General features: G+C 44.2%; 1 protein-coding gene across 5 annotated transcripts in view; it reads left to right on the top strand.

Annotated features, from left to right (window-relative positions):
* Nucleotides 1-25304, top strand: part of kif17 (kinesin family member 17) — a 147051-nt gene that overhangs the window by 52652 nt on the left and 69095 nt on the right. For all 5 annotated transcript variants that reach the window (XR_005463737.1, XR_005463734.1, XR_005463735.1 and 2 more), the window contains exons 4-5: nt 2372-2561; nt 8594-9046. Coding sequence is in view for 1 of the 5 variants with exons in the window: in XM_038821752.1 (XP_038677680.1) it covers nt 2372-2561; nt 8594-9046 (643 nt within the window). In the remaining 4 variants the exon portion in view is untranslated. The remainder of the gene's footprint in view (nt 1-2371; nt 2562-8593; nt 9047-25304) is intronic.

Raw genomic sequence — 25304 nt, forward strand, 5'->3', positions numbered from 1 at the left:
TTCTTCAATATCCTTGGATGCACCTCACCCGGCCTTGTCGACTTTCAGTACATTCAACAGTATATTCAACACTTCCTCCTTATCAGTTTTGAATCCTTCTAGTTATGGAGATTCGTCGTTTGTCATCATGTCCTGGTGTACAGGTAGAACGCATGATGATGTTTCCCCTGGCTGGGAAAGTTCTAGACGCAGTTTCAGGATTTTTAGGCCATTTAGGACAGATGTGAAGAAAAATTTTGTCAGTGACAGGGTGGTGAATTTTTGGAATTCTCTCCCCTGGAGGATTGTAGAGGCTCAATCATTGAGTATGTTCAAGACAGAGATCAATAGGTTTCTATATATTAAAGATATCACAGGATACAGGGATAATGTGGGAAAATAACATTGAGGTAGTTCAGCCATGACCTAGTTGAATGGCGGAGCAAGGGCCGAATGGCCTACTTCTGCTTCTGTTTTCTATGCTCCAATGCTCCCTTCTCCTTACAGCCTCTAGCCCAGGAATTCCCTCCCCCACATTACTTGTATATGGCCTGGGTCGCTCCGCAATCCAGGGACTCCAGTGCCTGTCCTTCTGACAATAGCCACAGTGCCCACGGTGTCTCTGCTGAGCACAAGAGCTCACAGCCCCTGATTGGCCAGCAGCTCTTGGTGGGCAAGACTTCATCCTTGGGATTATGATACCATGGGGAGACCTGCTGCTTGTCTTACCATTGCCTGATTGGTGTATGGTCTGGCAGGCCTTCCCAACAAAAAGCCAATGAGTGTCTCAGGTTAGACCCTCGGACGCCTCACCAAGATCTCGCCCTATATCTGCGTACATTTTAAATGAATCAGTCTGGACTCACTACTCGTAATTTAGGAAGGAAAAATACACCAGGGCCGGAACCTTTTGTTCTGGAGTCTTTATTCACTGGCGGATGTGGATGGGGAGTGTTATCTACTTGGGGATAGGACAGCTGACCAGGTGTGATCTGACGCTGGTCAGCTCATTACATATTCATCTGCAAGGAACTCACTAATTCACGTGGCGGGAGCAAGCAGGAAGATGCCCTCTCTACAGATACTCCATGGGGTCGAAGGTTGGGACACCGTATTTAAAGTCTATCCAGAGAGCCTGCACTATTACTTCCACCTTTCCCCAGCCACTCTTCCATCCTTCCCTGCTAACCCTTCTTCCTTTCCTTGGTCATCCTCCATGCAACTTGCAAAGCTACCTCCCAGTCAGAAGCATGGACCAGCATTTACAGACACTCCCCAAGGAGGATAATGCAGCAGCAACTGTAATCATGGAAGAAGTCAATCTTGCCAGGATATGTGGAGTTGTAAAGGTATACGCTCTAATTTCTCGTTGGCAAGGAACTTAATCCCAGTGAAGTGGCCGTTTAATGAGTTAACATAACATGCAAAGGGCTTCCTAACATTGTTAGTTGGAAAGCTCGACCTGCCTTTAAAGTCCCAAGAACATAATTGCTAAAATTCAAACTGCTGTCAGCAAAGTAATTTTTAGCCTCATGCCAATTTAAGTTTCCCTGCCTGCCAAACTTCCTGCTACTGGAGGGACTGGAAGATTCTGCCCTGGATTCTGAATGTTGAATATTTTCCAGTGACCCCTGCTGGAAAGTAAAAAGTACATTTTGGGTGAAAACAGATTGTACTCAGTGGTGAGGGACCTCACAGTGGGATATCCTGCCAATACTTACTACCTAGCCTTGCACACAAAAAAGTATCAGTTAAGTGAAATACTGGAGGGATGTCTGCACCCATGGAACCTCCAGAGACAAATAGTTTAAGCTGGCATTTTGGTGCCGTGCATAAGGAGTGTAACAGTGTTAAGGTGCCAATTTCCAATTGCAGTTGGTACAAGAGCTGAGGAGTTCTCCCACTCATGGCTGACAATTATCCCCCAGCCAACATTGCAACAGAAAAATGGATTATGTCATCATTTATTTTCTTGTTGTTTGTGGGATCTTGCTTAATATAAATTGGTTGCTGTGTTTCCCAACTACACATACCACACTTCAATCATATGAAGACCCATAGCAGAAACACACAATCCTAAGTAGATATTGTCCTTGAAAGAAGGGAATGCTGACTATGACTACACTTCAAAAGTAATTGGAATGTCCTGTAGTTGATTAAAATGCTATATAAATGCATAGTTTCTTTATTTCTTCACATCACAGCAATAGTTAGCACCTTCAGGAGAAAAATAAACTAAAAGTTCAATTATAAGTTGCAGAATTATATGTAAAAAGAATCTTTAATCCTTTGACACAAATAATCTGCACAATGAAGGAGTTTTTTTACTGTTGAGTCCAAGGCACATTTTTCCCAAGTTTCTAATGAGTTTTTCTCATACCTCTGATTGTAGCTCAAGGAGCATCCAGAGAAGGGCATTTATGTGAAGGACCTCTCCATGCACACTGTACACAGTGTCTTAGAGTGTGAGAAAATCATGGATATTGGCTGGGGCAATCGAGCTGTGGGATATACCCTCATGAACAAAGACTCATCACGATCACATTCTATATTCACCATTCACTTGGAGATGTGCTCAATAGGTCAGTTATTCAAATACCACAGATGAACTGAATGTTAATATTTTATTTGTAGTGGTTTATTTCTGAAATATCATTCTTGTAAGATTCATAAGTCAGAACTTCTTCCAAAATTAGATTTTTAAAAATAACATTTTTTTCCTTGTAACTGAAATCTTTTTTTCCTCTATCCTTTTCTCTTTGTATTTTACTTGTATCCTTTCTCCAGCATATTTCTGTTTTTATATCTTTCTTTCTCCTCTGTTGTCATCCTTTTTTACAACAACGCTCTTTCCACCGTTTCTCATTCCTCTATGAAATAGGATTGAGAAATGTACAACGTCAAGCCTACCATTTACCATCCCAGTATTGTGGGAATGCACAGAAATTATTTTAAACTCTTGCCTATTTTTGCTTTTGGTGATGAAATGTAGTTCAAGGGTTAAGGGAATCAAATGAAATCATGGCTGATCTGAAACATAAACATCATAAACCTGTCTTTGTCCATATCCCCCAATACCTCTGGTGAACAAAAATCTATATCTCAGCTTTAATAAAAATTTTTAAAATAAATTTAGAGTACCCAATTCTTTTTTCCAATTAAGGGGCAATTTAGCGTGGTCAATCCACCTCCCTGCACATCTTTGGGTTGTGGGGGCGAAACCCACGCAAACACAGGGAGAATGTGCAAACTCCACACGGATAAGTGACCCAGAGCCGGAATCGAACCTGGGATCTCGGTGCCATGAGGCAGCAGTGCTAACCACTTAGCTTTAAATTTAACAATTGCAACAACATCAATTGCCATCAATGGAAGTGTTCCAAACTTTTACTACATTTGACGGGTATAAGTGTCTCCTAATTTCACTCCTAAAAGGTCTGCTTCTAATTTTTAGATGATGCCCCTTCGCCAAGACTTTTCGATCAGCTGAAATAGCTTTGTCCTATCCCAACTTAATATCTTGAAAACCTCAATCAAATTATCCCATAACAGTCTAAATCCCAGGCCAATACAGCCTCAATCTGTATAATTTAACCCTTCAAGTCCAGTTATTATTTTGATTAATCTACACTGCTCACAGTACTGCAAGTGTGATCTAAGCAAGACTTGGTATAGCTGAAGTATAACTTCTACCAGTTGGTATTCTAGTCCTCTAGATATAAAGGCCAGAATTTCACTAACCTTTTTATTACTTCTGTACCTATTCATGACATTTTAATTATGTATGTTCTTGTTCTCCAAGTCTCTTTGGGCCTTCACCTTCAAGTTTTTCCCTTTTTTTAAAAATCCATTTTATGTCCAAAATAGATGACCTCACATTTGCCCTCATTGAAATTAATTTGGCATAGTTTTGCTGAATCTGTTAATATCTTTTTGTAATGTTATCCTTTGTCTACACCAGTGATGGGCAGACTAGGCTAGTGAGTAAGCCACATGAGTGGCCCTCCATCGTCTCAGTAGGCCGCAAGATTGACCCTTGAATAAGATTAAATACATTTAATATGCGCCAAATATTTCATAATGAGTTACAGTAAATGCTTAATCATTAGAACTGTCATCAGTTTCAAATGGTAAAAAACAAAATTCTCATTAGATGCAGAGGAAGCGCACAGCTCTCACAGTCAATGCTGTGCGTAATCAGCACACACCTCACTTCATGTACACTTGCTTTACGTGGGTAATACTTCAGCATACCGGTAGGAAAAAAGCTACGCGGGTGGAAACCAGCGGAATGTGCACAGGCAACAGTCAACAAAATGTCTCGTGGGCTGCATTCAGAACCCTGAGTTCCCCATGTGGCACCCAGGTTGCAAGTTGCCCACCATTGGGCCAAAATTCTGTTGCGATTCTCTTTTCCTGGGTATTCCAACAGCGTGGAGTGGCTTTAATGGGAAATCTCATTGACAAGCGGCGTAAGTGTAGAATTCCGCCACCAGCAAACTGCACGCCGCTGAGAAACACGTGACTGGGGGACTGGTCTACACTATTTTTAATCACACCTTTATGTCAGTGGTAAACTTGGATATGTAGCTTTCTATCCATCACCTAAGTTGATAATAAAATCAGTGAATAATTGAGTTCTCAACAGAAATCCACACATGGCATCACTAGTTATATCTTGCAATGAGAGTTGCTCCCATTATCCCTACTCTCCGTCTGCTGTCATTGGGCCAATTTCCTAATGTGCTGTAGTGATCTGCTTAAGGGCAGGGCCACTGCTCATTTATTTACATCTAGCGGTCTTTTTGTTTGTAAGAACCTTTCAGTAGAACTTCCCATTTTCAATGTCAGTGATCAAGGAGCAATATGACTAGGGTAAGGTGATTTCCTGTTGCCTTCCCCAGGTGTGCTTAAAGAAACACAAGTCCTCTTCCCGAAGGATCCTTGGCTTGTAAGCAACAATTGTCCCTCAAGGCCTAGCTCTTCTGCCATCACCACTGAAGATTCACTGGTTCTGCCATTAGCCGTGGCGCATTTCCATATCAGGTCAATAATTTGCCTTTAATTTCATGAACTTCAACTTGATCTAATGGTCTCTTGTGAGGGACATTATCAGTTGTCTTCTGCAAGTCCACATAAATAACATCCATAAACATTCCCCTGTCCCCTAATTTACTTCCTCTCTTCAAAAAATGTTATCTTCAGATTCGTCAAGAATGACCTATCCTGTATAAATTCACTCTTGCTCTCAGCGACTTTCTGAATTTCAAGATGTTCAAGCTTTCTATCCTTAAATCGTGATCCCAGTATTTTCCCAACAACGGATAGGCTAACTTATCTATAATTCCCTTGTATCCACCCCTCTCAACCTTGTTAAATAGAGGAATGATATGTGCAATTTTCCAGTCGAAAGGAACAGTTCACGGACAGAGAGAACTTTGGAAGTTAGGACATATACAATATTTCCTTATCCATTTCCTTTTAAATCATGGAATGGAAACCATCTGATCTTTCCACACTGTCATTATTTTTTCCATTACTGTTATTTTCTTTATATTAATTATTTTGAATCCCAGTTCCTGATTCAATAGCAGTTTCCTTGGGCTATCTGGCATTCTTATCCTCTTGCATTACTAATTATTGACACAAATTTATTATTCAGTGTTGCAAAATATTGCAAATACTGGAAATCTAAAAATGCTGGAAACAGCAGATTCAGCAGCATATGCAGAGGGCGGAATTCAGGCTCTGAAACTTCAAAGGGCGGCTCACACAACGTCATGGTGGGTGAAATCTGTTTGAACTTGCCATGCCAGCAGCATAGTTTTTTCAAAAATCAGAGCGCCATTTTTAAAGGCCATCTCAGTTGGTGGCATGGTAGCACTGTTGCTTCAGAGTGCCAGGGTCCAAGGTTCGATTCCCGGCTTGGGTCACTGTCTGTACGGAGTCTGCACGTTCTCCCTGTGTCGGTGTAGGTTTCTTCCGGGTGCTCCGGTTTCCTCCCACAAGGCCCGAAAGACATGCTGATGGGTGAATTGGACATTCTGAATTCTCCCTCTGTGTACTCAAAGAGGCGCTGGAATGTGGCGACTGGGAGCTTTTCACAGTAACTTCATTGCAGTGTTAATGTAAGCCTACTTGTGACAATAAAGATTATTATTTTAGTGCACAACAGTTCACCAGGAACTTGCCCTGGGCATTGCCGGGGCATGATTCCACCCCCCCTTCCCCCACCCCCGACAGATGTGAATGGATTTTCTTATGGGGGGGGGGGGATTCAAGCATAGAGACCTGAAGTTATATGCTAATATATGGAAATGAATTCACTACATCACTGGCAGGGGAGGGGACAATCATGTCACATGTTTACATAGGTGTGAAATGCAGTTTGGACATTTCGCAGGATTTTTTGCTCTCGTCGCTGAACTCGCCTGATGAAAATGGGAGGGAACTGAGGAAAGTTGAAACCTAATGGGTTTTGAGAGTGGAGGGGTGGGAGCGTTAAGGCTGCAAATCCCCAGTCCCGCTTCCCACTAAAAGTCAATGTACGTTTTGCTGGTTCGCCAAATTTTCCATCCTGCCATATGTGGGACTGAAAAACCTTGCCCTAAATTATTGAATGTTTAAATGTGTAAAGCCAAAGGAAATGGTAATGAGACAAAAAAAATACACAAAATTTGTGTCTAAATGAAGTGTGAATGGCTGGATAGCAGCTGTAAGAAAGCAAAATGATTCCCTTAAAATGATTAACTAAAGTAGCAATCTTATTGAGAGGCTATAGGATGACAAATGGGAAAATATCATTATGGTTGCAATATGGAATTCCCTTTAGAGGAACTGACTTTGGAAAGAGGAGAGGAATCCTTACCCACCATGTAATCAAGCTATACCTGTGATGGGAGTGTTCAATGCTGATTCAGTACCTGGAGTGGAACATATTACAAGTTTTACAACAATGAAATCCTTCACCTTGATCAATTCTGCAATGTAGTCCTGTAATCCTTGTGGGGACTCTTATTTTACCTACTAATAAGAATGGGTAGTCCGGTTGGTAGGAGGTGTCAAAAATACAACTTTATTATTGTTAATTACAAACTGGTATACACTTGAGTAATAACTGAATAAAACTTAGAAACAAAATATCAAACAATACATAAAAGTAAGTCAAGCACATGGCAAAAAGCATTAAGCACAAAAGAAATTCACTTTAGCACAAACATACAGATAGATGATTCAAGAATTCAGGAACAAAGACCTGGACCACGAGGTCTTACTTTTAAGGGAATTCTTATCTCTGGTTTAACCCCTCATTTACTTTCATTAGTTTCTAATTCTCAGCTGAGACCTCCTGGTTTGTTCAAATTAATGTCTGTTACTTCGAGGATGATTTGTTAATCAAACATTGGACATTACTTAAGATTGACTGGTGCCTATCAAAACGAACTTGGCGTCTGCATGCACAGTCTTTAAAAAAGTACTGGCTCTGTTTTCTCACATTTTGCTATGTCTCATAGCTTGGAGGAGACCTTAAGAATTGATTAGTTGATTAGGCAGAGAACAATACCTTCTCAGTGCTGAATATACTGGAATACAATGGTTAATTCTAATTCATTATAAGAGGCAATGATTGAGTTCCCACAGTCAAGACACTTTTTATATTTTGCTTCTTTAGCTATATGCATTCAACTAGCACCAAATGAATACAGCTATGAATAAAACTAGACTCTATCACTAAAGTAGCAATCTTATTGAGAGGCCATAGGATGACTGGTTTGACAAATGTGAAAATATCATATGGTTGCAGTATGTAGTTCCCTTTTGAGTTTTGGAAAGAGGAGATGGCTCCTTACTCACCATGTAATCAAGCTATACCTGCCTGGGAGTGTTCAATGCTGATTCAGTACTTAAAGTGGAAAGTATTACAAGTTTTACAACACTGAAATCCTTCACCTTGATGAATTCTGCAATGTAGTGCCTGTAATCCCAGAGAGGCTGAGATCAAATCCCACCATGGCATAAGGTTGCCAAATCTGGATGGTTTTATTCATCGAGGTTTCATCAGAAGACCGTCCACCTCAAACAGTCCTTTTTTTTTCATTTTCAATAGTTCTATGACCAATAAATTACCAAACACATTTTTTAATGACTCAGTGTATTTACTCAAGGGTTGGTTGCAGCAGTGTCCATCGTGTTCATCTTCAATTCTTGGAGGGGTTGGTAACCATACAATGGTAGCTTGAGAATTTGAATTCAGTTTAAAATGCAGGTTTGGTTGAAAAAAAAAGCTGGTATCAGAACATGACCATAAAATTGTTGGATTTTAGTTAAAGCCCATCTGGTTCACTATGTATTTTAGGGAATGAAACCTGCAGTCCTTGCGGTCTGGCCTATATGTGATCCCAGTGACCAATGTGTTTCATTAACAGCCCTTTGAAGGCCAATTAAGAATGGACAATTAATTTTAGTCTTTCCAACAATACCCACTTCATTAATAGACTTGGCGAAGCCTAACGGACAAGCTACCTGCCTTCCTCTTCAGTTGGGAAATGACTCAAGACATATGGACATTTTGATAAATGAATAATTGCCAAAAAAATGTCTATCTTTCTTGCAGATGATAATGGAAAAGACCGCATTCGAGTGGGAAAGTTAAACCTGGTGGATTTGGCAGGTAGTGAGAGACAGGCAAAAACTGGAGCCACTGGAGATCGACTAAAAGAGGCTACAAAAATTAACCTGTCACTATCAGCACTTGGGAATGTAATTTCTGCACTCGTGGATGGAAGATCGAAGCACATTCCATACCGTGACTCCAAACTGACACGAATGTTACAGGATTCCCTTGGAGGCAACACGAAAACTCTGATGGTGGCATGCCTATCACCTGCAGACAATAATTATGATGAAAGTCTTAGCACTTTACGATACGCCAACAGGGCAAAGAACATCAAAAACAAGCCGAGAATTAATGAAGATCCAAAGGATGCTTTACTCCGAGAATATCAGGAGGAGATTAAACAGCTGAAGGCACTCCTAGCTGGGCAGCTTGGAAATGATAATTTATCCAGTAAGTACGTTCTCTTCCCGTGTTTACTAAAAACTCCATGTTCAATTATGATATGAACTGAAGCAATCCAAAATCCCATCAGTCAATAAGCAGAAGGCTATTCCATTGGGTGTAGAATGGGTTCCACTTCCAATAGTAAATTGGCCCAGCAGGAAGTGCATATATCTATCACAAAAATGAGCTAACTCTTACGTGGGTGGCACGGTGGCACAGTGGGTGACATGGTGGCACAGTGGCTAGCACTATTGCCTCACAGCTCCTGGTATCTGGGTTCAATTTCAGACCTCGAGTGACTGTCTGTGTGGAGATTGCACTTTTTCCCCGTGTCTGCATAGGTTTCCTCCGGGTGCTCCGGTTTCCTCCCACAGTCCAAAGATGTACAGGTTAGGTGAAGTAGCCATGTTAAATTGCCCCGTAGTGTCCAAAAGGTTAGGTGGGCTTACTGGGTTATGGGGATAGGGTGGAGGCATGGGCTTAAGCAGGGTGCTCTTTCCAAGGACTGATGCAGACTCTATGGGCCGAATGGCCTCCTTCTAAACTGTAAATTTTATGCTTCTATGATTCAAAGTACTTGCGTAACTCGGTAAGTGATTCAACAGGGTTACGTTTGTCAGATGAAATAATATTTTTAAGTCTTATCAGTTTGTGTGAGCATGGTATTAATATTTCAGAAATCATGGTTGGGTTTCAATTCTGAGTCAGCAATCTAACTGCCAGTTCAGTTCTGGGTCCTGAATCCACATTTCGGGCATAATTTTCCTTAACGTATGCAGAGTGTGCAGTAGGCAGAAAATGCAGCATTGAAGCTGCTTGCACCAATGACAGATTTCCCTGACAAATTGTTCGCAAGGGGGTGTGTCCCACAATGTCATGCTGATGGGGAAGGCTCTGATTGAGCCCACCCTGCCAGCAACTTAGTTTTTTAAAGACGGGGGGCCATTTTTAAAGCACTGATGCAAAAAAATTGAATACCGCCCCCTCCCCCCTCCTCCATACAACCCCATGCTACACCCCACCCCTCCCCACAGAAACAGCTGCCGAACACCATTACAGAACACCCCATCAGGCTGTGCCTGGATATGACCCTTCCCCTGAACTCCTCTGGGAAGTTCTGCTCACCAGGTGCTCACCTTGGGTGACATGTCAGAATTTACATCAGCGTGAATGGATTATATAATGGAGGCAAGATTATCAGGTATAGAGGCCTGATAATTAAATGTAAATTTATTATAATAAAGATCCCGATCCTGAAAACTCAGATCCCTGTGCACCTCAGAGCTCTGCAATCTCTCACCATTTAGATAATAAGATTTTTTTTTAAATTCTGCTAAAATGGACAATTTAACATTTTCCCAATTACGCTCCATTTGCCAGATTTTTGCCCACTCACTAAACCCATTGTAGCCTCCTTACATCCTCTTCACAATTTACTTTCATCTCTATCGTTGTGTCATCTGAAAATTTAGCAACAATACCTTCAGCCCCTTCATCCAAGTCATTTATATAAATTGTAAAACATTGAGATCCTAGCACTGATCCTTGTGGCACAGCATTCATCACATCCTACCAACCAGAAAAAGATCCATTTAAACCAACTCTGTTTCCTGTTAACTAGCCAATCTTCTATCCATGCCAAAAGTTGAGTGTGAATGTTGCCACACAGTCCCAGAGGACCATAGGCTGGTCTGCCCTTTGAGAGAGAGCTGACTGGTGATCACCACATCTCGGGTGACACGAACCAGCCATCCAGCCAACTGAGCTAACCAATCCCCAATATGCTACCCCCTATATCATGAGCTTTCATTTTCTGCAGCTTACCAAATGCTTTCTGGAAAACTAAGCACAGTACATCAACTGGTTCCCCTTTATCCACAGCACATATGACCCTCCCCCCGCCCCCCCCCCCCCAGAACTCCACTAAATTGGTTAAACATGATTTCCCTTTCTATAAAATGATTTTGACTCCCCCTGATTGCGTTGAATTTTTCCAAGTGCCCTCCTATCACATGTTTAATAATGGCTTCGAACGTTTTCCCTATGATAGATGTTAGGCTACTGACCTATAGTTTCCTACTTTCTGTCTCCCTCATTTCTGAATAAAGGAGGCACATTTGCTATCTTCCAATCTAATAGAACCTTCCTTGAACCTAGGGAATTCTGGAAAATTAAACCAATGCATCAGCTATCTCATTTGCCACTTCGTTCACGACCTTTGGGTGATTTGTCAGCCTGCAGACCTAATGATTTGCTCAATTAATGGCAAGGAGCTGGCTTACTGTCTAATTGGGAATGGTACGCACGCTTCTGGCCCTGGAGAGCCAATCAGAACCCCATACAGCACTCTGTGATCGTCAGCCACAATAGCTGAGGTGGGTGCTGTTAATTTGAACATGAGAAAGAGGGGCAGAAATGAAAGTAAGTTCAAAGGCCACAGCTTTTTTATTTTCAGTAATGGGGTGTGGGTGTTGCTGGCTCGGCCAACATGTATGGCCCATCCCTAATTGCCCTTGAGAACTGGGGCCTCACGGTAGCATGGTGGTTAGCATCATTACCATCATTGAATCCCTCACTATCAATGCTTCACAGCTCCAGGGTCCCAGGTTCGATTCCCGGCTGGGTCACTGTCTGTGTGGAGTCTGCACGTCCTCCCCGTGTGTGCGTGGGTTTCCTCCGGGTGCTCCGGTTTCCTCCCACAGTCCAAAGATGTGCGGGTTAGGTGGATTGGCCATGCTAAATTGCCCGTAGTGTAAAAGTTAATGGGGGGATTGTTGGGTTACGGGTATATGGGTTTAAGTAGGGTGATCATTGCTCGGCACAACATCGAGGGCCGAAGGGCCTGTTCTGTGCTGTACTGTTCTATGTTCTAAGGTAGAAGTGAGCTGTCTTCTTGAACTGCTGTAGTCCCTGTGGTGTAGGTACACCCACAGTGTTGTTAGGGAGGGAGTTCCATGGTTTTGTCTTAATGACAGTGAAGGAACGGCAATATCCAAGTCAGGATGGTTCATAGAATTCCAACAGTGCAGAAAGAGGCCATTCGGCTCATCGAGTCTGCACCAATCCTCCAAAATACCATCCTGCCTAGGCCCACTTCCCTGCCCTAACCCCGCAACCCCACCTAACCTTTTTGGACACTTAAGGGGCAATTTACCATCGCCGATCCACCTAATTTGCACATCTTTGGACTGTTGGGGGAAACCGGAACACCTGGAGAAAGCTCATGCAGACACTGGGAGAACGTGCAAACTTCACACAGACAGTTATCAAAGGCTGGAATTGAACCATCCCAGATGGTGAGTGGCTTGGAGGGAAATTTCCAGGTGGTTGTGTTCCCATGCCTGCTCCCCTTGTTCTTCCAGATAGTAGTGGTCGTGAGTTTGAATGGTGCTATCAAATGAGGCTAGGTGAGTTCCTATGGTGCATCTTGTAGATGGTACACTGCTGCTACTGTGCATTGGTTTTGGAGGGAGTGAATGTTTGCGGATGAGATGGCACTCAAACGGGCTGCTTTGTCCTGAATGTTGTTGTTGAGTTGAATGTTGGAGCGGTGCTCGTCCAGGCAAGTGGAGAGTATTCCATCACACTCCTGACCTGTGCGATGGTGGACTGGCTTTGAGGAGTCATGAGGGAAGTTACTCCATGAAAGATTCCTAGCTTCTGGCCTGCTCTTGTAGCCACAGTATTTATATGCTGGCCCAGTTCAGTTTCAATGGTGCCCCTCCAGGATGTTGATAGTGAGGGATTCAATGATGGTAACACCATTGAATGTCAAGGGGCAAAGGTTGGATTTCCTTTTGTTGGAGATGGTCATTGCCTGGCACTTATGTTGCGTGAATGTTACTTACCACTTGTTGGCCCAAGTCTGGCTATTGTCCAGCTCTTTCTGCATTCAGACATACATTCCTTCAGTTTCTGAGGAGTTGCGAATGGTGATGAGCATTGTGCAAACATCAGCAAACAACATTTCTCACCTTCTGATGGGAGGAAGGTCATTGATGAAGCAACTGAAGATGGTTAGACCTCAGACATTACTCTGAGGAACTCCTGCAGTGATATATCCTGGAACTATTTCTTGATTTCGGCAGAATGAATAAAATTGGCTGAAGACTGGCACCTGTGATGCTGCGGACTTTCAGTAAAGGCCGACATGGATCATCCACTCGGCACTTCTGGCTGAAGAGTTTTGCAAATTCTTCAGCCTTATTCATTGCACTGATGTGTTAGGCTCCCTCACCATTATGATGGGATATTTCTGGAGCCTCCTCTCCCAGTGAGTTGTTTAATGTCCACCACCATTCACAACTGGACGTGGCAGGATTGATTTGTTGGCTGTGGAATCGGCTCGCTCTGTCTATCGCTGGCTGTTTATGTTTGGCACTCAGTTAGTCCTGTGTTCTAGCTTTACCAAGTTGGCATGTCATTTTTAGGTATCCTTGGTGCTGTTCATGGCATGCCCAACTGCATCTTCATTGAACACGCTTAATCCCCTGGCTTTGTGGTAGTGATAGACTTGGGGATATGTTGTGCCATGATGTTACAGATTGTGGTTGAGTGCAGTTGTGCTGATGCTAATGGCCCACAGTGCCTCATGGTTGCCCAGTCTTAAATTGCTAGATCTAATTGAAATCCATCCCATTTAGCATGGTGGTAGTACCATTCAACATGCTGGAGGTTGTCCTCAGTGTGAAGATAGGACTTCGTCTTCACAAGGATTGTGCAGTGGTCACCCCTCCTGATACTGTCATGGATAGATGCTTCTGCAGAAAGCAGGTTAATGAGGGTGAAGTCAAGTCTGCTTTCCCTGTTCCCTCACCACCTGCCGCAGACCCAGTCTAGCAGCTTCCTTTAGAACTCGGCCAGTTTGCTTGATGGACATTGAAGTCCCCCACTCTTGCCACCCTCAGTGCTTCCTCCAAGTGGTGTTCAACATGGAGATGTACTGATCCATTAGCTGAGTGGAGGGATGTGGTACGTGGTAATCAGCAGGAGGTTTCCTTGCCCATGTTTAACCTGCTGCTATGACACCTTATGGAGTCTGGAGTTGATCTTGAGGTCCCCCAGGGCAACACCCTCCCGACTGTATACCACTGTTCTGCCACCTCTGCTGGGCCTGTCCTGCTGGTGGGCTAGGACATACTTGGAGATGGTGATGGTGGTGTCTGGTACATTATCTGTACGGTATGATTCTATCAGTGTGATTATGTCAGGTTGTTGTTGACCAATCTGTGAGGCAGCTATCCCAATTTTGGCACTACCCCCAGATGTTAGTAAAGAGGACTTTGTCGGGTTGACAGGGCTGAGTTTGTCATTGTTTCCAGCGATTAGGTCGATCACAGGTGGTTTGTTCAATTTAATTTATTTTATGGTTTGATATAACTGAATGACTTGCTGGTCTATTTCAGAGGGCATTTAAGCGTCAACCACATAGCTGTGGATCTAGAGTTCTCAGGATGCCAGATTTAATTCCCGAAAGTGAACCATGGTCCTAGACTGGCAGTTAGCGAGGGAATAGAGTTTTTTTTAATAAATTTAGATTACCCAATTATTTTTTCCAATTAAGGGGCAATTTAGCGTGGCCAATCCACCTACTCTGCACATTTTTGGGTTGTGGGGGCAAAACCCACGCAGACACAGGGAGAATATGCAAACTCCACACGGACAGTGACCCAGAGCCGGGATCGAACCCGGGACCTCAGCGCCGTGATGCGGTTGTGGTAACCACTAGGCCACCGTGATGCCATGGGAATAGAGTTTTAACAGGCCCACTAAATTACCAATAATTTGACACAATGGTGGGCAGCTGATGCAACCCTGAACCGTTCTCATTGAAAATTGCTCGGGGTCAGGATTGTAGTGGGGAACTGACATGGAGACCAGCAACACAAAATTATGTGACATTCGCCTATGATCTCAGCCCCAACCCATTTAAAAATCCTGGCCCAAATCTGTTGCTAAGACAATATACAGTCATTCATTATTTAAATGAACCCACAGGACAAAGAAAAGTTAGAATGATTAAAAATGCAAAAAGGCATGCCGAAAGACTGAGTGTCGTAATGTACGAAACATTCAAAATAAGGTAGCTGAACTGATGGCACAAATCAAGCTAAATGGATAATATCTCAGACCATTACCAAGACATGGTTACAAGGAGATCAAAACTGGGAACAACGTTCAGGGATATTTAATCTTTCGGAAGGACAGGAGGGAAGTAAAAGATGGGGGGAGGGTTTAGTACTACTGTTAGGCGTTGAAATTAGGACAGTTGTGAGAGACTGCAGACTCAGATGATGTAGAGTGCATTTGGGTTGAGGTAAAAAAAACAGCAAGGAAACAAAGACACTGGTAGTAGTAGTGTAGAGACCCCAAACAGTAGCCACTCTGTAGGAAAGGTTATAAATCAACAAATAATAGGAGCATATAAAAAGAATAGTGCAATAATTATGAATGACTTTAATCTTCGTGTTGATTGGGTTAATCAAGTTGGTGAGGATAGCTACACGACAACAAATCCATAGAGTGCATTAGGGATAGTTCCCGAGAGTAATATGTCATGGCGCCAACCAGGAAACAGGCTATCTTGGATCTGGCAATGGATAATGAGGCAGGCTTAATAAATTACCTCAGAGTAAAAGATCCCCGAGGAAGTAGTGATCGTAACAAGATAGAATTTAACATTCCATTTGAGAGTTAGAAGCTTGGGTCGGAAACAAATGTGTTTAGCTTAAATAAAGGGAATTACAATGAAATGAGGAGAGAGTTAGCTAATGTGGATTGGGTGGACAGATTAGCAGGAAAGGCAGTAAACAAGCAGTGGCAGATATTTAAGGAGGTAAGGCAGCACAGTGGTGCAGTGGTTAGCACTGCTGCCACACGGCGCTGAAGACCCAAGTATGATCCCGGCCCTGGGTTTCTGTCCGTGTGGAGTTTGTACATTCTCCCTGTGTCTGAGCGGGTTTCACGCCCCATAACCCAAAGATGTGCAGGGTAGGTGGATTGGCCACGCTAAATTGCCTCTTAATTTGAAAAAGTGAATTAGGCACTTCAAATGTTTTTAAAATGATATTTAATTCGTGAATCTCAGCAAAAATATATCCCTGTCAGGAAGAAATATTCGAAAGAGGGATAAACCAAACATGGCTAACCAAGGAAGTTAAGGAGAGTATGAAGTTGAAGAAAAAGCATATAAGGAGGCAAAAGTCAGTGATAGCCCCGACATGTACTCAAATCAAATCAAAGGAATGGATAGAGGGGGAAGCAGTAGATGTGTTATATTTGGATTTCCAGAAGGCGTTCAATAAGGTATCTCACAAAAGGTTAAGTCATAGGATAAGAGGCCATGGCGTTGGATGTAGTATATTAGCTTGGATAGAGAATTAGCCAATGGGCAGTAAACAGTGAGTGGGGATAAGGGATTCTTTTTCAGGTCAGTGAGGTTCCACAACGATCAGTTTTGGGACCGCAACTGTTTACAAAGTACATTAATGACTTGGAGGAATGAAGCAAATGTACTGTAGCCAAATTTGTAGACAACATAAAAATAAGTGGAAAGACAAGTTGCGGGATGGATACAAGCAGTTTGCAAAGAGATATTGATAGGTTAAGTTATTGGGCAAAAAGTTGGCGAATGGAGTATAATATGGGGAAATGTGAAATGGTTCATTTTGGAAGGGAGAACAAAAGAACAGTATTATTTAAATGGAGAAAAACTGCAGAAAGCTGCAACACAAGGGGACTTGGGGATACTTGTGCATGAAACACAGACAGCTAGCACACAGGTGGAGCAGGCAATCAGGAAGGCTAATGGAATGTTGGCTCTTATTTCAGAGGGGTTGGAGTACAAGAGTAGGGAAGTTGTGCTGCCACTCTACAAGGTACTGGCGAGACAACATCTGGAGTACAGTGAGCAGTTGTCGTCCCCTTAGAAGGAAATATATAATTTCATTAGAGGCAGTTCAGAGAATATTCACTTGAATGATTCCTGGTTTGGAGGGATTGGCTTATGAGCAAAGGTTAAACAGATTGGGACTCCATGTATTAGAATTTGAGGAATGAGAGGTAATCTCATTGAAACATACAGATTTCATAAGGGGCTTGATAGGGTACACAAACAGATCTGCCATGAATTATGGAGCAGGCTGAAGAGGCCAATTGGCCTACTTCTGCTCCTACTTTGCATGCACAGATATTAAAATGCAAAATTCTGAAGTACCACCCAGATAAGAATAATACCCTCGTATTAACTTCCCGTTAATCAGAGAATCGTAGGTATCCTTGGCGCGGTTGGTTGGCACTGCCACCTCGCGTAACTGGGGACATGGGTTCGAGGCCGGCCTTGGCCGGCTGCCTGTTGGGAGTTTGTATGTTTCCCCCCCTCCCCCGCCATGTTTGTGTGGGCTTTCTCCGGGTGCTCCGTTTTCCTCCCACAGTCCAAGAATGTGCAGGATGGGGGGATTGTCCGTGATAAATTTGCCCTGTTGTGATCCCGACAGGGTCCGTACCTCGTGGGATTCTCTGTAGTCCCGCGAGACATCGGAGTCGGAACTCCGCCCCAAATAGACAGGACCGAATGACGCTCGCCGGAGTAGGTCGTAAACCTACTTACAACCTACCTCCGTGGGATGCACCGGCCTCCATTGATTCTCCAGCCTCCCCAGGGAGGCTGCAGCTGGGCGCCGATCAGTGCTGTTCCACACAAACGTGGACCAGGCAGAACGGCACCCAGGGTGTCTACTGGGCCATTGGAGACCCCTGGACGGTCAGGGTAGGTGCAGCGTAGCCCCCTGGCCCTCACCCTGGAACGCAAAGGTGCCCGGATGGTGCTGCTAAGCTGGCAGGAGCACTTCCAGAATGACAGTGCAAGGGTGCCTGAGTGCCAGGGTGTCATTGCAAAGGGCCAGGGGGGGGAGTGGGGCCATGCCCATGAAATGACCGTGGGCTTTAGGAGTAGGGAAGTGCAGAGCAGGTAAGTAGGGCACTCCGGGAGATTGGGTGGGTGATGACTGGGGGCCCTAGAAGGGAGGGGGTGCTGTTAGGGGGAATGGGGGACCCTGAAGAGGTGGGGGCCTCAAGGACCCCAGAGCGGGGTGTGCTCACTTGGGGAATGTGAGATTGTGTTTATGTGTGTGGGGGTGACATTTCCCATGGGTGGGGAGTGTGGGGGACCCACAAACTGCTTGGAGATTGGGGCACCCTTTCAAAATGGCGGTCCAATCACTTTTTTTATAAATTTAGAATACCCAATTATTTTTTTTTTCACAATTAAGGGTCAATTTAGTGTGGCCAATCCACCTAACCTGCACATCTTTGGGTGGTGGGGGTGAAACCCACGCAGACATGGGGAGAATGTGCAAAATCCATACGGATAGTGACCCAGGGCCGGGATTCGAACCCGGGTCCTCAGCGCCGCAGTCCCAGTGCTAACCACTGCGCCACATGCCACCCTATGGCGGTCCAATCTCTGAGTTCAGCTCCCCATTGCTAAAAAAAATTCTAAGTGTGGGCTAAACCAGTGAGAAACTCCCCAAGACCCAAAAAAGTGACTAAGTGTCATTGAATAACTGTGGGGAACAGGCCGACAGAGCCAGCGGGAAACTCCCTGAAAACCCGCCACAAATTAACTTAGAAATTTTGGGGGAGAATCGCATCCATCTGTTAATCCTCATGGCAGTGTGTAGGACAGAGGACATAGTCTCAGAATAAATTGGGTGCAAATTTGAGACTGAGATGAGGAGGAATTTCATCTCTCAGAATTTGATTTGATTTGATTTGATTTGTTATTGTCACATGTATTAGTATACAGTGAAAAGTATTGTTTCTTGCATGCTGTACAAACAATGCATAGCGTACATAGGGCAGGAAGGAGAGACTGCAGAATATAATGTTACAGTTATAGCAAGGTGTAGAGAAAAGATCAACTTAATACGAGGTAGGTCCATTCAAAAGTCTGATGGCAGTAGGGAAGACGCTGTTCTTGAGTCGGTTGGTACGTGACCTCAAACTTTGGTATCTTTTTCCTGACGGAAGAAGGTGGAAGAGAGTATGTCCGGGGTGCGTGGGGTCCTTAATTATGCTGGCTGCCTTTCTGAGGCAGTGGGAATTATAGATAGAGTCAATGGATGGGAGGCTGGTTTGCGTGATGGACTGGGCTACATTCACGACCTTTTGTAGTTTCCTGTCTTGGACAGAGCAAACTCCATACCAAGCTGTGATACAACCAGAAAGAATGCTTTCTGTGGTGCATCCGTAGAAGTAGGTGAGGGTCCTAGCTGACATGCCAAATTTCCTTAGTCTTCTGAGAAAGTAGAGTCATTGGTGGGATTTCTTAACTATAGTGTCAGCATGGGGGGACCAAGACAGACTGTTGGTGATCTGTACACCTGAAAACTTGAAGCGCTCGACCCTTTCTACTTCGTTCCCATTGATGTAGACAGGGACATGTTCTCCACTACGCTTCCTGAAGTCGATGATAATCTCCTTCGTTTTGTTGACATTGAGAGAGAGATTATTGTCATCGCATCAGTTCACCAGATTCTCTACCTCATTCCTATACTCTGTCTCGTCATTGTTTGAAATCCGACCCACTACGGTGGTGTCATCAGCAAATTTGAAAATGGAGTTGAAGGGGAATTTGGCCACACAGTCATAGGTGTATAAGGTGTATAGTAGGGGGCTGAGGACACAGCCTTGTGGGGCACTGGTGTTGAGGATGATCATGGAGGTGGTGTTGTTGCCTATCTTTACTGATTGTGGTCTGTGGGTTAGAAAGTTCAGGATCCAGTCACAGAGGGAGGAGCCGAGGCCAAGGCCACGGAGTTTTGAGATGAGTTTCGTAGGAATGATGGTGTTGAAGGCTGAGCTGTAGTCGATAAATAGGAGTCTGACATAGGTGTCTTTGTTATCTAGGTGTTCCAGGGTAGAGTGCAGGGCCATGGCGATGGCGTCTGCTGTGGACCTGTTGCAGCGGTAGGCAAACTGTAGTGGATCAAGACAATCTGGGAGGCTGGAGTTGATTCGTGCCATGACTAACCTTTTGAAGCACTTCATGATGATGGATGTCAGAACCACTAGATGATAGTCATTAAGGCATGCTGCTTGACTTTTTTTTGGTACAGGGATGATGGTTGTCTTCTTGAATCAGACAGGGACCTCAGACTGTTGTAAAGGTTGTGAGTCTTTGGAACTCCTTGCCACAGAGATCTGTGGGAGCAGAGTCCTTGTGTATATTTAAGGCTGAGATAGAAAGATTCTTGATCAGGAAGGGAATCAAGGATTACTGATAAAGGGCAGGAAAGTGGGCCTGATAAATGTCGTGATCAACCATGATCCTGTTGAATGGCAGAGAAGGCTTGAGAGGCAGAACGGCCTACTCCTGTTCCTATTTCTTATGGTCTTTATAGAGCATATTTATTATATAACTGAGGAAGCAACAGTGTACCAAATGGTGGATAATATTAATAAAGGGAGCATTAATCACCACTACAATCTGAGTTTAGGTAGATCATTTTATATGTTTCACCAACATCATGAACAGGACTTGTATTACCACCCTTACTGGAGCATAAGTGTCATGGAAATTATAATAAAGACAAATTCCTTGAGGTTCGATTTAAGGAAATTTATTTACACAAATATATTTGCGGAGAGAGCGTGTTCTGGCTGCAAAGCCAGGGCACTGCACTCTGAGATTCGATTGAAGGAAGCATATTTTTATAGTCTGAAATAACAGCTTGAAGTAAACAGCCATGTTTAAATTAAATAGACCTTGGAAAGTACGTAAGATGAAATACGTAGTATGTATGTTCTTGCCCTTGGCTAAAAACAGATCGAGTACACATTTTGTTATCTTTCGGAGGACAATGTGTTATCATAATAAGGCCAAGACCAAAATATTAAGCAGTATTTCATTTATGTTACCTGACCTACTTATTTTCATTCAAAAGCAGTGAGGAACTATAGTCAAGTGTTTCCCTGCATGCTTCTAAGTTGGCAATTCATTAATTTCCCTTCCACAATTCCTTCCTTGTTGATCTATTGATCAACATCTTTTAGTAAATTATCGTGCCCTCCGTAGAGAAGGGTGGTTTACAATATATGGGGAATGGACGTATGACAGTTCCCTGCGTGTTATGAGCCTGGTAGCAAGGAGGCAAGGTGGCTAGGGCTGTTCCCATGTTAGTACAATAAAAATATTTTGCGCAACATTAAAACAGTAACCATATGACAATCAAGGTTACAATGGTGATTATAGTCCAGAACACAATCCTCTGTCCTAACGATCCTAACCACCCATAGCCAAAGTCCCATCCCTCATTTTCATGTAATCTTGACACCTCTCTACCAATATGATCCACCAGATTATCAATTTTTTCTGAGTTATCAGGATGTATGTGAAACAGTCACTTCCAATCAGGGCATAAGTGCCTCCCTTTTCAGCTAACCAGAAATCAAGAGCCATTCTATTCTGCAGGGCAACCGCTCTTATAGCAACCATCTCAGTTTCTATCTGGTTAACAGCTTCTGCAGTGTCGTTAGCTACATGCCCAAGGATATCTCGTAATTCGTGTAGTTTGTATGCATTAGTGGCTATTCCTAATGGTGATATCATTATTCCCAGCATTTGTGCCCATGTCATAACAATTTGTGTTGTCCTGTGATGGGTATGGTCCTGCAGTTGCTGAATGTGATGCGCATAAGGGACTACGTATCCCAAATAGCAGGAGCCTTCCCAATTTTCTGGTAACCACGCCTTACGTCCACAGATAAAAAACGTGCCGTTATATGCGGTCAGGTTTCCTTTACTAACAGTCATCATTAGTCTAATTGGATCCCCTTCCCAGGAGCCTCTACTAGTTCGATTTTCAACAGTTAACCAGTCAAAGATGAATAGTCCTTTAACAGTAAGGCGTAACATAGGGGGTTGCCAATTCAAGGTCTGATCACACTGACTCGTGCCTACTGAGTGGGTCCCATATGTTTTATGATTCTTAAAGCATATACTTCTTTTTGGGACTCCAGTATAATTGGGAAGGATCAACCAGGGCGGTTGACGAGTGACATTAAACCTAGGCTCCCACCATTCGTCAAATCTATTCATATTGTATCCAGCTAATCTCCAATCTAACATAGTCTGTGTATCTTCACCACGTCCTGTACTATTTTGTCTTAGAGCCCATTCTGCTATCTCTTTACTGGTGAATGGGATAGGTCGCACAGGGAAGCCCTCCCCCAAACATCTGGAAATTTGTGTACAAACCCAACAACTGGATTTATTTACCCTCTCTGCATATGAGTGGGACATGTATATCAAGGTGTTAGTGTTCAGTTTATCCTCTACATGATGTTGGATTAATATGATATTATAAAGACATCAATGCCGTCATTGTCTTCAGGTCAGCGTTTCGCTAGTACTATCAAAGTTCCGTATAATGTAGTTTACACGAGTTGCGTGGATCCCATCTGGCTTTTCTTTTACTTTAACGGCTGTTTGGATTGTTAGCAGCACTTGGTAGGGTCCATTCCACCTAGGAGAAAAAGACTGTTTAGTGCTTTCACATATACTTGATCTCCAGGTTTAAAGGGTGCGTATTTCCCTCTTTTGGATGCATCTGAGCCTGTCGCATCTTTTCATGTTTTTTTTTCAGCGGTTTCACACCTGGCCTGGGCATATTTTAGTGATGCCTCATCTGCCCATAGTAAGGCTACTGCCGCTGGAGTCATTGGGGGTTTAGTTCCAGTTGTCATGGGGCATTCCACTAATATCTTGACACACTTTTGTAGCTGCAGTTTTAATTATTCCATCCGCCCATTCCACCATTCCTGAGGATTGTGGCTGATATGTTACATGCAATTTCCAATCAAATCCCATGGTTTCTATTAGGGATTTTTTTTTTTATAAATGTTTTTATTCTCCATTTTCACATTTTCCTTCAAAATTTACACCCCACCCACAGACAGTAAACGGTAACAAATACAAAATCAATCCCCTTAACAATAACAACGTTCCCATCCTCCCACCACCCGAAACAACGGCCCACCTGTCCATATATGCATCCAATAAAACAAACCCTCCCATGGTGGAAACAAAAAACAAAGAAGAAAAAGAAAAAGGAGTCCGGGACCGCCCATGGTCACCATAGAGGCCCCCCCCCCCCCCCCCCCCCACACACACACACACACACACACACACTCAACGCTGTCCAACTCTGAAAGAGTGCCGTACATGATACCCAAGAGTTGTAAACCCCCCCCCCCCCATTCCTCCCCAACTCCGCCCATCCACTGCCTCTTGTAAAACTCCGTCCCCCAACCTCGGTTCCTTCCCTCCCCAACTTTCCACCCCGGCTAGACCACTTGGACCCTGTTCTGCCAGGCTCCGATGGCCGCAGCCCCTTCCCCCACCTCACTCCCGTTCACTGGCCGACTTAGACCGTGGAGGCCCCTGCCTGGGTCCCTTTCCCCCTTGCCCGACCCTAGGAAAGCCCAAAAATCCCCTTTTAGCACACAAACCCCGCATATCCACCTACACCCCAAAGAGCCCTCACTTCGAGTTAAAGTCCCATCAATTCACTTGTCCAAATACATCGGCTCCTTTAGCCCATACACCCGCACACAGTGAAACAAACAAAAAAAAAAATACAATCATGAGGTTACATCGGCACATTGCCATTTCTCAATTTCTCAGTTCTGCCACAGTCCTTCTGCCTTCGCAAACTCCTCCGCTGCCTCCGCCGTTCCAAAATAAAAGTCCTTGAGCTTGTAAGTCACCCTCAGCTTCACTAGATATACAATGCCACATTGCACCTTGCTAATGTACAGTGCCCTCATCACCCGGTTGAAAGCAGCCCGCCTCCTCGCCAGCTCCACCGTAAAGTCTTGGTACACACGTATACCAGCTCCAGCCCATTGCACCACCCGCTTCTGCTTGGCCCAGCACAGGACCTTCTCCTTCACACTGTACCTACGGAAGCACAGAGTCACTACCCTTAGCGGCTCACTCGCCTTTGGTACAGGCCTCCCCGACCGATGAGCCCGATCCAGTTCATATCGGGAGGGATCCTCCCCCTCCCCCAATAGTTTCGCCAGCATCGCAGTAAAATACTCAGTCGGCCTCGGCCCTTCAACTCCTTCGGGCAGCCCCACAATCCTCAAATTCTGTCGCCTGGATCTGTTTTCCAGGTCTTCCATTTTTCCTCGCAGATCCTTGTTAATCTCCAACACCTTCCGCATCTCCTTCCCCATCGACGTAAGTTGATCACCATGCTGCAATAATGTCTCCTCCACTTCCTTCAGCGCCTCCCCTTGCTCCCACACCTCCGCTACTGCGCTAGCCAACGCCGTCGTCACCGGGGAAATCGCCTCCTCCACCAGCACACTCAAAACCTCCCTCATCTCCTTCCTCATTGTCTCCATGTATTTTGTAAACTGCCTTTCGAATTCCGCAGCCATTACCTTAGTTATTTTTTCAGCCGTAAGCAATGCTGCCTCCCCTGGTGCTCCAGCCTCCATTTCCCTTGGTGACCCCGCGGTGACCTTTCTACTCCCCGACGAACTTTCAGCTGTTTTCACAGCCGTTTTCTTACTGGACCTCGACATATCCCTTCCCTGTACTTTCTCTTGGCCTTCACCGCCTTCGCTGCCCCGAGGACCGGGCGTCAATCCCCGACAATGCCGTTCCCGAATGGGAGCCCTCCAACGCGCGGCTTCCTCCCGCCCGCCGTCACCAGAGGTCAGCTGTCACCGCTTCTTCAATGGCCTTGGTGAGATCTTTTCACAGTTGTTCCCTCTGCTGCTAGAATTCAGCTTTCATAAAGGCCCTCAAGTCAGCTTGAGGCCTTTAAGCTCGCCCTTCCCCCGCCTGCATGCTGGAAGAGGCTTTTGTCTTTGCTGCAGCTTCAGCCAAATCTTTCACTCTTTCTGCGGGTTTGGTAACCAAGAAACATACTATTCCTGGGGGAAAGTACTCCTCCAACATTCACCTACGCCTTTTCATCAAAATTCCACCCCGTATTGATTAAAAAAGAGCTCTTTTCTGTAACCTTGGGCAGGAGCTGCCTTGTGTGTGACCACTTACTCCATGGAGCATACCGGAAGCCTCTGTTAGGGATTTGGTCAATTTGCTAGTGAAATTAGTTCCCCTGTCACTGTTAACACCCATTGGTATCCCAAACCTAGGTATTATTTCCTTTAACAGAATATTTCCCACTGTTCTAGCATCATCTCTTTTGGTTGGAAAAGCCTCTACCCATCGGGAAAACATGTC

The sequence above is a fragment of the Scyliorhinus canicula genome, chromosome 16 (assembly GCF_902713615.1).
Source record: "Scyliorhinus canicula chromosome 16, sScyCan1.1, whole genome shotgun sequence".
NCBI lineage: Eukaryota > Metazoa > Chordata > Chondrichthyes > Carcharhiniformes > Scyliorhinidae > Scyliorhinus > Scyliorhinus canicula.